General features: G+C 37.6%; 1 protein-coding gene across 3 annotated transcripts in view; it reads right to left on the minus strand.

Moving 5' to 3' along the window:
- The window catches only part of Cep83 (centrosomal protein 83), a 100,286-nt gene that overhangs the window by 67,800 nt on the left and 13,358 nt on the right, over positions 1–19,128 (minus strand). Inside the window, exon 1 of one of the 3 annotated variants that reach the window (XM_029542469.1) lies at positions 269–465. In XM_029542469.1, the coding sequence (XP_029398329.1) occupies positions 269–414 (146 nt within the window). In that variant the 5' untranslated portion in view covers positions 415–465. Of the gene's footprint in view, positions 1–268; positions 537–19,128 lie in introns of those variants that run through there. The other 2 variants (XM_021204703.2, XM_029542470.1) reach the window with 2 other exon arrangements.

Here is a 19,128-nt window from a genome sequence, read left to right on the forward strand (position 1 = left end):
AAAAACATACACATTTATCCACCTGGATATATTTAATGTTGTATGTTTTGCTACTTTCAAAGTAAGACCACATTCACAATCCACTTAATAGATTTGAAAAAATAATTTATTTTTACTATATTCAGTGTTAAATAAATGTACTGCAAAATAACAAATATATACTGTGTATTCTAGAGCACAGATGCAGCCCATACAACTCCAGTAACAAGTTTTTAATTAGTGACCTCCATACCCCCAATACTTTAATCTCTAAATTTAAGAAATTTACCTTTTATGTTCAATTTTCAGAGCCTGATAATTATGTTTATGATGTTCACAGCGTACCCTTTCATCAATTAACATATTTTGGAACTCAGGCTCAGGATTCAGCCTACTGTCTCCTGCAGGTGGAAACAGGCTAGGAAATGTGTCCATATTTGTAAGGGGGCTGACATGCAAACAATAAGCTGTTGCTTTTGTATTGTTTTAGTTTTCTTCCAGGAAGTATTTCCAACTTCTTTCTTGCTAAGGCAGAATCCCAGGGGACCAAATCATGCCTGCACAGAGAATGAACATAATTAATACTCAGTCACTTAAGCATCTTGTGATTTTACATAATTGTTATCAATTATTTTCTTATCATTTTTATTGTTAAAATTCAGCTTTTAGATTTCTCTCTCTTCATAAAACAAATGCAAAAAAAAAGTTGAATCACGGGTTCATGTTTTTCCTTTGCTTCCATAAAGAAACTGTAACCATCAAGCTCCTATCTTTAGCCTTATTAAATAAGAAGAATGACCTTTTCTAGTTTGAGATATCTTTGATTCACAAATTAAGCTGTTTCTCAAAATTAATGTAGAAAACTTTCAAGGGTGGATCCTGGCATAAAATATATACTCCAGACCGGGCATGGTGGTGCAAGTCTTTAATCCCAGCACTCGGGAGGCAGAGGCAGGCGGATTTCTGAGTTCGAGGCCAGCCTGGTCTACAGAGTGAGTTCCAGGACAGCCAGGGCTATACAGAGAAACCCTGTCTCGAAAAACCAAAAAGATATATACTCTAATAATTAAGAGGGAACGTATATAGAACTTGGAAAGTGTCTGAAGAAAAATGACAATCTTCACAAAAATGACCTTTAGTAGTAATCATGTCTGTAATGCATGCTATAAAAGGTCTTCTGACACATGGAAAACTGTACTTGGGCAGCAGATTCAAATGGGACTCAATCGGCACACAAATATTGAAGGTGTCCTATGTGTGACACATTTGCTAAGAACAGATCATTTCAGCCATCCCCCAAAAAACTGATCCAGCATTAAATGCTGCAATAACTAAATGCTTATTACATAAACAAGCTAAAAATGATGGGAAAATGTTTTGCTACAAGAAAATAAAATTAATTAAAATAGTTCTATCCCTTTAACATCATTATTTTTTCTCCAGACCACTTTATATGTATGTATATATGCATATATGTATATATTTTTCCTTCCCTTTGGCTTATGAAAACTATTCTCTACATTACTCTATCTTGCTTGAAAATATAATCTCTGATAAGTCCATGTCATGTCTAACATATAAACATATGCATATATACCAATGCATGCTCACACTTTTAAAATTAAATTGGTCTTGCCTAGATTTCCTATTCAATTCTACTTTAGAGGGGACACTTTGCTTCCATACTCTTCGCTCACTATACTCCTCATTTTAAACACAGCTCCACTGATCCTATCAATTCGTTGAGAGATTTCAACTTCCCAGGCGTTCTGAGGAAGGCTGCAAGAAGCTCACTCTGGCTTACATCTTATAAAGAGCCTCTAGAGACTGAACATGGATGCCACACTGACAGCCAGAAGGGAATAAAACAACTTATAGAAGATTCCTGATTTCCAGTAGCATTTAAGAGGCTCACCCTAACAAGCAGAAAGGTAAATAATGTAAAAGATAAAATTCTCTTCTTGAATACAAGTAAGAGATGAGGTCGCAAAGTAAACCGTACCCACAAAACTAAAGAGGTAGTTAGAAAACTTCAGTAACAGCGTACCAGAGCAGAAATAAACATGTAGGAGTGTTTCCAGACAAAGACAGGAGAACCTCAAGTGTAATTAGCCAACTGGTGAAAGCTAGATGCAGGTAGCTTTCAGAGTTTAAACACTCTAGGAGGATCCAATTTTAGGTAGTTCTCATACTTTTCTGAGTTATACCTCCTGGAACCAACTGAGTTCTCAAAATAAATATTAGACAAAAATGTTATGACAAAGAGAAAGGCACGAAGCACTCTAAAATACAGTAGCATTCTAACCTTAACAAAGAAAAAAATCTGTTTAACTTGCAGCCTATTCTACGGTGGTGTGAACAGAGCCTATGATCTCACAGAAGAACAGAAGTAAAATCTAGCATTCTCCTGCCATTCTCTCCCACATGAGGAACAGTGCAGGAGACTGAATGTCACTAGTAACATTTCTAGCTCAGGAGTACAGTTCATCAAGAGTCTGAGGTTAATCATATAACTTATGGAACTCTTTCCCTCTCCCCATCCTTATAAAAAGTATATCACATAGTTTATAATAATGAAATAACTTATATCACTGTAGTATTTACTTACACTAGAAGTGTATGTTTGTGTATCCATATACTTACACAGAAATGTGAATTTGTGACTGTCCTGGGGCAAGAGCCTGTGAGGGCCACTATGATGGAGAATGTGTCATGGAGAGATGGGAAAGATGGAAAGTGGGAAGAGGGAAGAGAAAGAGAAGCCAAGGGGTTCGTAGACTGTGGAGGAAGATGAAACTGGGGACTTGATGGCAGTGAGGAATAGGGAGGAAAGAGGCCATGGTGAGGTCTTGGTGTGGGCTGCCACAGGGGGCCACATCTAGGTCCATGGTCCTAATGTAGCTAGGGTCTGTGTTGATGTATGTGGCCAAAAAAACACCAAAAGCTAAGCAAATGTCTAAGGTCTGGACTGCAGCCTGAGCCTGTGCTGAGCTGGCCCCTCCACTTGGCAGTCACCACACTCAGGAAAGCAGGTCCCACCCCCTGCTGGCTGCAGTACTGGGTGAGCTAGCCTGGACACTGCTGGAGAACTCACCCGGCTGGTATGAGAACAGGAGAGCTGGGGACTGACCCACTCAGTTACCTCCCAGGCCCAGATCCAGGATTTTGAGGTGGCCCATCCCAACATCTACCCCATCTATGATCTGCTGGAGCACAAGAAAGGGCCATTCCTGCATAGCCAAAGCTGTAGGATATCTCTATGACACAAGGCAACTAATAGGATATCCAAGAGGAGTCCCAGTCAACATTTGCAAGTAAAGAAGTGTGGACAAAAGTATATACTGTATGACACACTACAGCTTCCACAATAAGAATCTATTCTATTCTATTCTATTCTACTCTATCTTATTTGGGGGGAGGTTTGCAAGGGTGGGAGATACATATGAAGGGACAGGTAAATGAGTAGGTTGGGTACTTGATATGAAATTCACAAAGAATCAATAAAAAGTTTAAAAAAAAAAAAAACAAAAAAACAAAAAAACAGGGCCCGAGCATGGTGGTGCATGCCTTTAATCCCAGCACTTGTGGGGCAGAGGCAGGAGAATTTCTGAGTTAGAGGCCAGTCTGGTACAGAGTAAGTTCCAGGACAGCCAGGGCTATACAGAGAAACTCTGTCTCGAGGGGGAAAAAAAAAAAAGGAAAAAAAAAACCCAAGAAATGTACATTTTATACATGTATATATGTTCACATACTGAATACAATGTATACTATACACCACAAAATTTAACCACAGAACATATATTCTTCTCAAGCTTACGTGGAATATTCATTAAGAACCAAATTCTAGCTGGGCACAGAGGCTCACACCTTTAACCCCAGCATAGGAGGTAAAGAGCAAGAGGACCACTCTGAGTTCGAGTTCAGCCTGATCTACATAGTGAGTTCCAAAACAGTCAAGCTATATAGACACACCCTGCCACACACTCCCCCCATCAAAAAGAAAAAAAGAAAAAGAAAAAAAGAAAGAAACTACATTCTAGCACCAAATCACAACAAATTTAAAAGAACAGTAATCATACAGTTCTTAAACCAGGAAATAATTATACAAATAATCAACAAGAGAAAGATAGCGAGACAATTTAGAAATTAAGTGCACTTCTAAATACTATGTACTTAAGAGACTCTGGAAAATAGACCATTCCCACAAAATTAAACATACTCCTTCTTATAAGATATACTAATCATCCCATGTATTTAGTCAAATGATTAAAATCATACATCATATTTTTTAAACAAAAAAACCTGTATATACATCTTCATAGCGCCTTTATTTTTAATTGCCAAAATCAGGAAGTAAATAAGGATGTTCTTCCATGAGTGAATGGATAAAAATATAGCTTCAACACACAAATTCAGCACTAATAAGGAATAAGCTATCAAGCTATAAGGACAAAATTGGAGAAAGCATAAATGCATATTGCTAAGTGAAACGGACCCATTCTGAAAAGAGTTTCTGTAAAGTTCCAACTATTTAACATTTAGGTAGTGGGGTCACAGAGGCATTAAAATGATCAGTAGTTGTCAAGAGTGAGGAAGGACTGGGAGTATGCAGAGGAATTTTAAAGTAGGAAAACTTGTCTATGATACTATGGTGGCAGATACGTGGTTATAAACAATTGGCAAAATGTACAGAACACCACTGCAAAAAGAGTGAACGTTAATGTAAACTTGGGACTTTGGCTGACTTAGTTGCACTGCCAATAGAAGTTATATATGAAGGAAAATGAAGTATGTGGAAGACCTCTGTACTTTTCATTAATTTTACTATTCACCAAAAACATCTCTAAAAAATAGTTTAGTGAGCTAGGCACATACCTTTAACCCCAGCACACAGGAGGCAAAGACAGGCAGATCAGGGTTTGAAGTAAGTCTGATCAACACAATGAGTTCCAGGCCAGCCAGGACTACAGATTGAGAACCTGCATCTAAATAAATAGTTAAATAATTTTTAAAGACAGCTTGGTAAAAGAGAACTGGGGATAAGGAATATATGACAGAAATCATGCATAGTCCAGGAGCCTAAACTATTTCCTATTTCTTAATTCTTTATAAAAGGCTCCCAAATTCTTCTCTAGTATGACCATTAAAAATGTTACATGGAAAAATTTAAAGAACTTATCTAAAACAGGGTTTTACAACTTCAGCATTACTGTTGTAAAAAAAGAATACAATTTTTGGATGTTGGGGACTGTCTTGTATAAATAGTATTTAGCAACATTCTAATCTCCATCTAGTAGATGTCTCATAGTGCCTGGCTTGGCTGTGAAAGCCAAACACCTATACATATTGCTATGTACAGTCTACTGCTTCCACCCCTGACCCCACCTATTAATAATGAATGGCCTAAGAAGAAAAGTACAACAGTAGACATTGTAAAACAGATTTAAACCAATTGCACTAACATATGCAAAATAATGTTTGAAAGAAATAAAGACAATTTTTTTAAAAAAAAATGTAATTCAACCATATATTCCTTTATGAACTTTTTTGTTTAACCATAAGGGCAAAGAAAAGTTGAAAGGAAAAGGGAAAAAGATATTGCATTAATCAAAAGATAGATGATAAATCTGTATTACCAGGTAAAGTCAATTTTAAAATCCCCTCCCTCCAACAACAAAAGAAAAAAAGCAGTACTAGAAATAAAAAGGGACTTTCATAATGATAAGGGTTAAATGCACCAGAGAGAGGTGATCACTTTAAATTTAAATACACTTATTATGGCCACTAAATACATAAGCAGAGCTTATCAGAGCCATAAGGATAAACAGACAAATTTATAATCATAGGGAGAAAATGTAACCACAATTCTTGGTGAATAACAGATCAAGCACATTCTTTGGATTGTTTTCTGTTCGATGGGGAAATACAGGGATGGTTATTATGTGCAGGTGTCAAATTTTATAGCTAAAAAACTAATAAACCCTTTTCTAAGGTAGTTGTGCCATTTTCTATTCAACCAACAGCATATGAGAGCAAGTTCTACTTCTTTACATTTTTGCCAACAGTTAGGGCTGCAAATCTGATTTTAGCCATTTTAGGGAGTATAAAGTATTATCTCATTGTAGTCATAATCTGAAGTTCCCTTAAGTACTTTTGTACATATTTAATAGCCTATCATAAGTCTTTTAAATCTATGAAAGGATCTTTGTTTTAAGAACAAAGAAAAAATAAATGGTAAAATGAGCACTAGCTAAGTACATTTTAGGATGTAAAAGCCCAAATTTAATTCTGCCCATTAATGACTTACAGAAGCACATATTTCCCATTCATTTGCGAATACTAACTTCATTTCCATGAAAGCCTTTCCCATCACTCTCTGTATGATCTAGTTCATTCACTGTAAAAGCAGAGTAAAGTGTGTCAGTGATCCCAGCATGCAGGCGGCTGAGGCAGAACATCACCATCCCCATGAATCCAGGCTGAAAAGCAGCCTAAGCAAACGCTGAAACTCTCTCAAAAAGAGAAAATTCAGAAGTTCACTGATGTATTACTTCTTCAGTGAAGTCCTAACTCTACCAAATAAAGTTAATTTTCTGAATACTATATTATTAGTAAATATAACGTAGTTTCACTTCTTCCATGGCAAGAATATATACAGTCTCAACACCTACAACAACCAGAAGTCTGTATTAAGATGGTAAAACCATGAATTAAACAAATGGTACGACCAATGTCAATTTAGTCTCAACTCATTTTTCTCATCTGTATTCTGAAACTGGCTTCCAGACTATTAGTGAACTGAATGCTAGTTCCCCAAAAGTTATCTAATGTCTGGACGCTATGAATACGTAATTAAATATTCACACAGGATAAACTAACACGAGGGAGTTTCAGGCTGCAGAAGATGAAACAAAGTTAGTCATATAACAAGGAATGTCTGGAGCCATAAAAGCTGAAAGAGGCAAAGAAAAGATTCTCGCCTAGGGTTCTGGCAACAATTTCATTTCATAGGTCTGGTCTCTAAAACCAAAAAGGAATAAAATCTGGAGTATTTTTAATAGAATAATTTGCATGACAAGTACAAGTTGTTACCACTCTAGTTGACTGCATGAACCTGGGAGAGTGAAGCCTAAAAATGTGGCCTACTGAAGTCTCATGCAATAGCCATCTTTAGTCAAGGCATCCATCAATTTATATTCTGAGGGTTAGACAAAGTCATTAGCAGCAAAGTTAACTTCAGTGTATACAAGCTGTATACAGTCACAAGGGCCAGGTCACATGAGTTTAGGCTGTACACAATCACAAGAACTCATGTTTGGAAACATCATTCTGAATACTGAAAAAGATGATGGGTAACCCCACTCCTATTTATCACACCTTGGAGGAACAAAGAAGCACATTCCTAGAACAGCCCATGCTATCGAGGAACAGAAGTTACAAGACTTTTTTCCTGTTTACTTGGAGTATTCTTACAAACTTTCATAATCTCCTCACACAGCTTTATTCATGGACTGTGTTCTAACACAGATCACTAAAACACCAACTTTCTATTTATTCTTAATTTTTTTAAATCAAAACTCAAAACCTGTTCTATAATTTTAAATTGATTAGTCATATAGCTTTAATTTCAACCAGTGACTCAGATACCTATCCATTTATTAGACATTCAAAACAGACACATGTGCATGCATAGGCATCTATAATAAAGATACCCATAAATATATCCATATCCAACTAAATATATCCATAATGCAAATTTTTAAAGTACATAATTCAGAAGCTGGAGAGAGGGCCCAGCAGTTAAGATCACACACCGCAAGTTGTTTTTACAGAAGACCAAGATTCAGCTTTCAGCACTCACATGATGGCTAACAATCATCTCCAACTCCAGCTCCAGGAAACCCAATGCCCTCTTCTGGCCTCTGCAGGCACCACACTGTATACATGCAGGCAACATTCATACACATAAAATTAAAATTTTTTAAAAGATTCTTTTAAAATAAGCATATAATTTATACCATAACAAGAAAAAGTAAAGCATCTTAGTGAGCCTCTTAGTATTTAGTGTCTATAGGATGTCTCTGAAAGGCAATTAGTTCTACTAACACCAACTTTTAACCAAACACTTCCTTGTCCCTTCTTTACAACTGTAAGGACAATATAAGTGCCCACACATGTCCTTATGACCACTTTTGACTGACCCCAGATCTACAGACCTACGTATTACATCTTCTCCTACACAGGCATTCAACTTTTTAAAGCAGTGAATAGTACAATGTCTGCCCAAAAGTGTGGCAATTCAAGACACTCAAAAAGCACAGCTGCTGATGCTTATGGAAAGCTTCCAAATACATTTCATTAAAAAGCACATGCTCTATGCCTTTGAACATTTCAAAACAATGCTTTAAATATTTCATTCCCCCAAAGTGAATGCTGTTTTTGTTGTTTTTCAAAATATTAAAAAGTCTAGTGATAACCCTCATCAGGCATTTGCTTCACTTACAAACAGAAATTCGAAATTTACTCCAAATCCAAAGACAACTCTGCACTAGGCACTCTACAGGCAGTTGGCTAGCCATCCCATGATTTGTAAAGAGAATAAATGTCACATTTTGATACTTTGCCAGAACCTGAAGTGCAGCTGGGAGCAGACCCTTCAGAGCCCTGTCAACATGCCAAGCTCAATAATTATGATTTAGAGAAAAACAGGGGAAGTCAGGGAAAGAGGAAAGGAAGAAGATATGTATTTGAGTGGTTAGCAATCAACCACCAAACACTGAATTACATTATTATTTTCTTACAATCATACTTTCTACTGCATTAAAACTTAACTCTGGTAAATTTCTGGTAAGATACTATAACCAGCCACTTCAAAAGCTTATTTGTAATAAATTATAAGTCTAACATTGTGATTTAAAATGCAAAGATGACTTAACAAAATCATATTTCAAATTCATTTTAAGGTTTCTCTGTATAAGTTCTGTGATGTATAACATGGGAAGTTATGAGCCAGCAGCACTTTTGATGTGTGTATTAGTCTGTTCTGTTTGCACCACAGGGCTAATACACAAAATGTTACTCAATGATCCAACATATCCTGAAATACATTCTTTAAGTAAATCCTAATGTAATTTTTTTCTGAACTATACAGCATAGTTTGAAAACTTTACAATGAAAATTTTATATTTGTATTGAAATTGACATAAACATCTTTTAAAATTGCCAAAAACTATTTTAAAAAAAATTATAGCCATAAGTGAGGTAAAAGTTATCTTCAATAGACAGGTGAGCTAAAACAAAGAAACTGTTTACCTTTCTAAAAAAAAATAACACACACAGTAATCAAGCAGTACTTAATGACTACACCACAAGTACTGACTAGTCTACTTATAATAAAAGTTTGAGGGATATACCAAAATCTGCAGACTATCAACTCAAGCCAGCTCCTCAGCAAAGAAGAGCTGGCCCACAGTCACAAACTACAGATTAGTATTTAGTGCCTATTTTATGCCTGACATTTTGTTGAGTAAAGATAAAATTAAAAGAACACCAGTCCTCAAAGAAGTGGTAGTGGTCAGTGAAACGAACATGTTAGCTACAGTTTAGATGTCAAATGTCCCCAAAAGGCGATTATGTTAAAGGACCTTCCCAGGCAGAAGTACTGAGAGGTACAAAGTCCTTCGCTCAGTCCCATGCCACGTGGCTGGAACACAAAGGCTGCCTACTGTTCCTTCACCTTCTTATGGGAGTCCTTGGATCATCAGGGGTATGCTGCTAAGGAGGGGTATACACTTCCAGGCCCTTCTCTCCTTGGCTTCTTAGACACAACATTTGCTACATCACCCACTACCCATCTTTGCCACTGGACAAGGTCCAAGTAGATCTGCCCAACTGTAGCCTAGAAACTCCAAACTATGATCCAAAATAAAGCTTTTCTCTTTGAAAGTTAATTATCTCTGGTTTGTTTATTTGTTTGTTTGTTTAAATCAAGACAGGAAGCTAACAAATGTACATAATGTGGTTTCTTTATTGCCCATGATGAAGGCAACATATGAAAGAGTTTATTGGGGCTTACAATTGCAGAGGGTGAGTCCATGACAATTATGGCAGTGAGTACAGCAGCAGACAGGCAGGCACAAAACTGAAATAGTAGCTGTGAGCTTACAACCTTACCCAAAAGTAGGAGGCAAAGACAGCTAAATGGGAATGGTGAGGTCTTTTCAAACCTCAGAGTCCCAGCCTCAGTGACATACCTCCACAATAAGACCATACCTCCTAACCTTCCCCAAACAGTCCACCAACTGGGAACCATGTATTTAAACATGTGAGGGTCTGGGGGGGTGGGCATTCTCATTCAAACCATCACAACACATTAACAGGAACTGCTGACTAATGAAGATGAAAAAAAATACCATCAAATCATCTTTGCGCTGTTAAAACTTTGCCATTTGCATATGTTGACTTTTCAAAACATTAATTCAGAAAGCCTTAAAATAATGAACATATTTGTAGGTAGTATGAGGGCAGAGAAGGGAGAACCACTTATCAGAGACATCTCCCCAAAATAATTCGAAACTAAAACTAAGGTAGAGATGCAAAAAAGCAAAAACAAAAAAAGGTACAAAACACAGAACTTAAGAGTCAGTATGGCAGTGCCTGGAAAGGTAGGGCAAAGCCTTAAGGATTATGTGCAGAGAATCACAGTTTATTGTCGATTATTACAGAGTCAGTGGAAGATTTTAAGCTGTAGATAGATGAGGGAACCCAGGGTAGGTTCAGATTTGTACTCCAGAAAAAAAATAATTAGGAAAGATATTTCCACGTGTTCCACAAATTAAGGAACCAGAAGGAATAAAAGAGAAGGCACACAAATGTACAGAAAAATGATGAGGGCCTGACCTGTGAGAACAGCAACAAGTGGTTCAGAAAGTAGTCTTGAATATGGAGACAGAGGAAATCTCTGTCTCATAATAGAATCTCACTGTAATGTTAAGAGATTAAAGTGGAAACTTAAGGGTTCTTTGGAAAGTCAGTTGTATCATACAGTGTTTTGCTGAAGCAGACACATGGAGGAACGTTTTGCTGAAGCAGACACAGGTGAAAGGATGTTTTGCTAAAGCAAGCACATGAAAGGACAAGTGATAAAGGATTGTTAGCTAAGGACACACATGTATTGGTCCACTTTACATGCATTGCTGAGCTCCTCTTGTCAGGACTCCATAGTGAGAGAAACACCAAAAAACTTCTCTAGAGATTCCTACGGCTTCTTGTCACTTCCACAGACTCGGGCCAATTGGCAGAGTGATGTCAGCTGATACAGACTCATAAGGAGTTTTTGCTAAGGCAAGACTCATGGAGGACACACGATGTTTGGAGGGAGTATAAGTAAGACTCAACAGATAGTGATTGGGGCTTGGCTTGCTTACACAGCTAGCTTTGCAACACTTCCTGGTCTCACATCTTTGCTTCGTTGAGAGAGGTGTGGCAAAGAACTTCTCCTGGTGACCATCCCTGGTGGTCCTGGGTCCCTCCTGCTGACTCATGCCAATTCAGCTGGGACCTGGCTGTCTCTGCTGGGTCATGCCGCTGCTGACCTGTGAACTGAACTGCTGATTACCTGACAAAGCAGAAGGGATTTGCTCCAAAGAACAATTTCTAAACAGGTCCACTTCCCCAGTATCCTAATAACCTTTCTTTTCCACTATCTCTGGTGGGTGTTGGGCTAGAAGGGAGATTAAAGCATTTAAGACCCATGATTAAAAGTAGGTCATTAAAAAATTTAAGCCTATAAGAAATGGCATAGTTAGTAAAGTGCTTGCCACAGAAACATGAGAACCTGAGTCCAGACAGCCTGCCCTCACATAAAAAGCTGGGAGTGGTAGCATTTGCCAGTAATCTCAGACCTGTCGAGGCAGAGACGGGAGGATTCCTGGGATTTGCTGGCCAGTCAATGAGCTCCAAGTTGTGAGACTCCACTTCAAAAAAATAAGGTAGAAGACACCTGATGTCAGTCTCTAACCTCCAGACAGATGTGCATAAACATATGCACATGCATGCATACCGCATGGACACACAAACACATAAAAAAAACATTAAAAAAATGACTGAGTGAAAAAAAATCAAGCAAAATAAGTTCTGCAAAAGCATTTTGGTGGGGGCTGGAGAGATGGCTCAGTGGTTAAGAACACTGACTGTTCTTCTGAAGGTCCTGAGTTCAAATCCCAGCAACCACAGGGTGGCTCACAACCATCCATAATGAGATCTGACACCCTCTTCTGGTGTCTGAAGACAGCTACAGTGTACTTACATATAATAATAAATGAATTTTTTTTTTAAAAAAAAAAAAGTATTTTGGTTAACTGTAAATACCACCACAGTAAAATACTCAGAATCCACCTTTCTTCCAAAGGAATTTCCTAAGAAGAAGGGTAAACTCTAAAGCTGGCTCTGTCAGGAGCAAAGACTTGAAAATGTGGATTTTGTTCCTTAAATGCCCACCTGCTGCTGTTCTGCTGTTCCTCCTTATTCTTTCCTTCAAACAAACTATCTCTATAGCAACACACTCCACAGATTTGGAGTCTGATGATACAAAAATTTGTGGGTGGAAAGCATATGTTTGTGCAAAAATGTAACAACCCAACAACATGAGCTACTTTACTTTTCCTTTTCTTACAAAAAAACAAAAAAAACATACATGTATATACCTTAAAATCTAAAAATTAGTAAATAGATATGAAACAAAAGTATTTTTAAAACAAAGAAATATAAAATTATACAACTGATGTTACATGTGTTTACAAGGAAATTCTTTTTATAGGTTACAATGACACCTTGTGGTAAAACTTTTCAAATTATACAAATTTTACAACAGAAATATAAGGATGGTTTAGAAAATAAGCAATAATACCAAGACCATAGGACTGAGATGGTTAGGCCATATACAATAATCCACTTGGAAACTCGAAAGGTAAAAACTCTAAAGAAATCTTAATATAAGGTAAACATAGTACTTTATAACACTATAAATGCAAAACACTGCACTTGACAACAGTATTAGCAGAATTAAATTATTTAAATGATGCAAAAAAAATCACTTTTATAATTCAGGCCAAAATTTCTAACATTAGTAACTTTTTTACATGGAAACAGTAACATATGACTTATAAATTATAAAAATAAAATATCATTACTCTTTTCTTGCCAATTAAAAACATGTCTTTAAAATATGAAAGCATTTCAATCTTGATTGAACCAATAAGAGGGTAATTTACATGGCTTTTCATGCAGTATTTACTGCTTTAAAATATACTAATAGGCTGGGCATGGTGCCATAACACCTTTAATCCCAATACTCCAGAAGCAGGGGCAAGCAGATCTCAGTTCAAAGCCAGCTTGGTCTGCATAATGAGACCTTGTCTTAAAAACCAAAAATAAAAATAAAATATGCTAAGTACTAGGAGGCAAAAACTTATTTAATTTTTGTATGCACACATTTTGTCAATCTTTTACATTTTTTTCTTCTCTTTGCAGCTGAATGTCACAATCGGCTCCCATTTCTCTGACCTAACTACCTCACTCTCTTATGTGTTTTCCTTCACCCTCCCTCACCATGCCAAGGATCTCTTCCACTGCCCCTCTCATCACTCATTTACTGCTTGTTTGAGTCACAAGTACACACCAAAGGTCCTAAATGTCTCCTTTAGTACATAACTCCAGCTCAATTCATATGGTCCATCTACAATGGAAGCTTAATGACAGGACTCAGTAACTCACTATTGCAATACTGTACTTTGACACTATGAAACATCAGAAGCCAAGAGTATTATTGTGGGGAATTGCAGGCTGGTCTCCAGTAGAGCTGAGGTCTGAACCCCGATGGTCATATTAACCTCATGACATGGTAGGCGTTCCCTCAGGCTCCTGGAACTCCAGCCCCTGCCTAAGGTACCAACCACCTTCCAAAGCGCCCCCACAAGAGAAGCATGGTCAGTGGTCACGTAAGCAATGGCCCAAGCTTCTGACCTTCAGGCTAAACTCCTCCCCAGTTACCTACCAACAGTGAAGACCATAAAAAGGGGTGCTCAGCCCCACCACGCTCTCTTACTCTTACCCTCTTACTCCTTTGTTCTTCTACCCCTCTCTCTTCTTCCCTTTCTCCATCTTCTTCTTTCCTCTCCTCTCCCTTTCTCTCTAGCCTTCTCCCTCTCCCCTCTCCTCCCTTTCCCTCCTTTCCCCCTCCCTCTCCTCCCTCTTCCTTTCCCCCCTTTCCCCCTCCCTCTCCCCCTCTTCCTTTCCCCCCTTTCTCCCTCTCCCTCCCTCTATCTCTATCCGCATTTCTATAGTAAAGCTCTTATAAACCATAGAGTCTCTGCTCTGCTCCATCAAGGCCCACTGCATACTCTGCTCAGTGTTGGGAACTTCTCCCTATTCCCTCTTTCCCGAAACCCTGGGGTGCTAGCAAGATAACTCCAGAGGGGTCCCCGGTCGGGGCTGCCCCTTCTCCACCCCCCGCTGTGGGTCAGAGGCAATGCCCACCCGGGGCCGAGTGGAAAGCGCCTGGCAGTCTCCCCACACCAGACTGACCAGAGAATAAGGAAACTGGCGGGGCATCTTTTTCCTTCCCTGCTTCTCCCCGAGCCCCCCTGGGCCCCTCCTCTCTTTTATTTTGTTCCCAACAGTTTATAACCCCCTCCCACACCATTTTTCCCACATACTATCCCAGATTGTGGTTTGAAAGAGAAAAGTCTCCATGAGCTTGGGTATTCCAACCACTGGTTCACAGTGGGTGGTGCTGTTTGGAAAGGCTTAAGTGGTTCTGTCATACTGAGGAAGTGTGTCACTGGGGTTTGGTTTGTTCTCTCTGCTCCCCACTTAAGGTTAGGGCAAGATCTCTCAAGCTTCCTGCTGCTGCTGCTGCTGCTGCTGCTGCTGCTGCTACTACTGCCCCGCAGCTGCCACCATGCCTCCCTGCTGTGATGGACTCTTATCCCTCTGGAACTATAAGCCAAAGAAATTTTTCCCTAAGTAGCTTTTGGTCATTGTGTCTTATCACAGCAAGAGAAAATTAACTAAGATTGGAGAAACCAATTATATGACCTCCCTGTAAGTAGGTCTTAAGACCCTCATTCAACAGGGATCCTGCCTATACCTAGATGGGAGAATGAGCAGACCCTGAGCTTGCTAAATCCCTCTTGGTTTCCTGCCACTAGAATACATTGCCCCTTGTCCCTCAACCACACTTCTGCATAACTATATAAACATATGGTTTCCCTGTTTAATTTTGCTCTTCATTTCTCACGGTTCCATGTCACATAAAACTGTACTGGGCTTGGGGATACAACTTAGTGGTACACTTCTTGCCTACCATGTATAAAGCTCTAGGCTCAATCCCTAGAATACTAAAGTGGGGAGGGAGCACATTTGTAGGTTCTTGATTTGTTAGGGTCCCTTTTGGTATGAAGGGAAGATTTCAGTCATGAACCCAGAATGGATTAAAAAAAAGAAATTTGCTCCCCAAATCAACTCACTAGCTTCAAATTTTCTAGCTGTTTTCTTTTAAAAATCAGTTCTCTCATTTTGTAATACATAACTTATCCTTAACAACTATTCGCAACTAAGTATCACTACTGTTGGTTCATCTTCATCTGCTGAGTTTTGAAGGTATTTACTATTTACTTAAGTATAGTGTGCTACAGACAGTTTGTTCCTGCCTTCCACTTAGAGGCAAGATCTCTCTTGTTTCTGCTTTTGCGCTGTGTACTCTAGGCTATCTGTCTAGTCTGTAAGTGTCTGGGCAGTTCTCATTTGCACCCATTTCCCACAGGAGTGAGTGCTGGGATTACAGATGTACACCATATCCAACTTTTCATGTGAGTTCCAGGCTTGGATGTCTAACACTTGTACCTGCTAAGCCATCTTGCCAGTCCTCATCTATTGATCTGAATCATTCTTTTCATAATGATGCCTGCCTCTCTGCCAAACAAATAAAATACTTTACACTTAGCAATTTATTTATTTATTTATTTATTTATTTATTTATTTATTTGCAGTGGGAAACAGAAAGCTCAAAGTTCAGCCATGGAAAGCTCATTCATAAAGAGAGCAAAAACAAAAAAACAAATCAGACAAACAAACAAGCAAACAAAAACCCAGGATTTCCTCAATTTCCCCAATTGATTTCTGCTGGATGTTTGTTTATAAGTACCCACTTTGATGATGTTATATATCTGATACTTGCTATTTGTGTTTGGAAGCCTTGGCAAAGGAGAAGGTCTGCCCTGCCCATGACCTCAACCATAACCTCCAAATGACTGCCTTGATAAGGTTTCCCTGTCAATTTCCAGTATATGAGACTAGGTCCCCAATTTAATGCTGTTACCTTTTGTTTGATCTGTCAATTAGGCTACTACAGCCATCTCTCTGGGATACTGTGAGTACCCAATTTGATGTTTTACTATCTATCTGCTGGTTCTCTCTAATAATCGCTATTTATTTTTTACCTTTTTTTATATATAACTTAAACTCACACAAATACAGACTCAAAATGAACATAAAGATGTTTTACCTATAATACCAAAATATAATCATATATGAACACTAGACAAACGAGAAAAACTGTCTCTAAAGACAAGGGGAATGGCTCCTTAAGGGACAACACCAGAAGCTGATCTCTTGTCTCACCACATATTCACATACATGCACAAATGAACACACACACATATGTGCATGTGCATACATGAACATATACCCTATTCTTACTATATAATCCTGCCCGTACACTTATAGGTATTCACACTTAAGAAATGAAAGCATTCATCCCTATAAAAAAATTTACACAACTATTCAGAACAGCTTTGAGAGTTCAACACAAATCCATCATGAGGTAAATAGACAAACAAATTGTATTATTTATATAATGGAATATCGCTCAGGAATAATAAGTGCATAAATGTCAAAATAATCATGTAGTGAAAACATATTCAGATAAAAATAAGACAACATGTTACATTTATATAAAAATCCAAGAAACATATGTAAAAGCAACAAAGAAAAAGAGACCATGCTTTTGAGATGGAGTGAGGAGGGGAAGGTTACACAGACAGGACTGGAAGGGAAGAAGAGGAAGAGAAGAAGGAAGATGATGTGACTATATTTTAATTTTTAAAAAATTACAAAAGAAACAAATGCAAGAAACACAAAACAATTGATAGTTGAGAAAAATCAAGAAAATAACACATATTTGAAGTGACTAATAAATATCTAACATTGTTCAAAGAATTATGAGTAATATAAAGTAAGTACAAAATAAGTTTTATCCTCCAGAGAAGAGAAGAATGTCAGTCATAGCCACCCAGCTTTCCTACTTCCAACATAAAGGAATAAAGCTACAAATCCTTTACACAAAAACAGCCCAAACCCAGTCATTTCAGTCTTCTGGAACTCAACCAAAGGCTTACTACACAGTCTGATTGTTCAATCACGAGAACAACTGGTATGGATAAGAATAGCCTGACTCCACAGCATTCTCCCACTGGGTTGTTCCCACTGCTTTACACTGACAGATCAGTGAAGGAGTTCAGACTGTAACCCTGAAAACACTTTCAGCATTATTTGAAGAAAATCTGTTTTTTGATGCATTGTCAATTAAAGTGGAGATCTCAGTGACAAGCAGAGATGGACAATAGTTCCCAAAGTCTCAGATTAGGGGCCTCTTTAGGGCAAGAAAAGAACCAACTAGGAATTTTACAAAGGCCTAGAAATAAAAGAGAACCATAGGGATTTGATAAACTGTCCACAAGCCCAGATAGAACAACAACTACAAACATGTAAACCAAAGACCAGAGCAGGCACAGGTCACCCACATATCCAGAAGAGCTGTACTCACAGAGAGAACCAAGAATACTAGTGAAAAGTAAAGCCAAGACAGACTTAAAATAGACAGTGTTTAAATGCACCTATTCCATGCACTGCACAGGTCTACCCATGGGTCAGTTTGAACACATCAAGCTAATTCTTGTTTGAATACAAAGCTATACAAATGCAAGAAACCAACCATAAAAATAAATAGGCCTAGGTACAGTAGTAGAGTGTGTCATTTTATCTAAAGACATTAAATTACATAAAGAAATGACTAAAACACTGTATGGTTATTAGGCTTATAATATGCATAACTATAATATATATGTATGACAATAGTATAAAAACAGCTATATCGGAGGGAAGTAGTATAATTTAACAGAATTTAGTATTATTCTGAAACAGATTGCTATAATAAAATACATATTATCATTTCTAGAAAAACCATTATTAAAATACAATTTTAAAAAGTTTGAAAGGTACACTAAACAATATTTCAAACTTACTGAAAAGAAAATAAAAAATAAGACAAATACAAAACTTGGGAAAATGGAATAAATCCACAATATCAACAACTGTGCTAAACATTAGTGAACTCCATTCCAAGGATAGAGAATGCTAAACTGGTTCAGTTTTTCTACAACTATGGGTTGTTTATGAAGTTTTGTTTTTTTTTATTCAAAGACATAAACAGGTTAAAAGAAATGGGACAAAAATTTAAGGCATGCAAATCATAATCATAATGCTAGAATAGTTACTGAAGACAAACAATATAAAACAAGAACTATTACTAATTATATTCTATACTAATCATATTTAATAATGACAGAAGGATCAGTATACCACATATGACAAATGTTCATTTGTCTAACAGAACCCCAACACACAAGAAAGAGGGTAAGACAATGTAAAAGACTGCAATGAATGTCAAAGTAAGACAAAAAAAAAAAATTTAAGAATATAGGAGTTGACTGACCTTATTAATTACCATGATTATAACTGACAGAATATTCTACCCAAAGACTATTCCACTAAAATATATATAAATTTTACAAGAGACTCTCACTACTGAATAAGGCTAGCTAAGAACTCCTTACACAGTTCAGGGTGATCTCTTGCTTCAGTTTCCTAAGTGCTAGGACTACAGGCGTGCTACCATACTCAATATGCATTCTTAATGAATACACAGGAACATTCTCTAGGATGTACCATGTGCTGGATCACAAAACTAGTTTAAGATAGAAAGCAGAAAGTAAGCCGGGTGTGGTGGCACGCGCCTTTAATCCCAGCACT

Source organism: Mus pahari, chromosome 9, assembly GCF_900095145.1.
Source record: "Mus pahari chromosome 9, PAHARI_EIJ_v1.1, whole genome shotgun sequence".
NCBI classification, from domain to species: domain Eukaryota; kingdom Metazoa; phylum Chordata; class Mammalia; order Rodentia; family Muridae; genus Mus; species Mus pahari.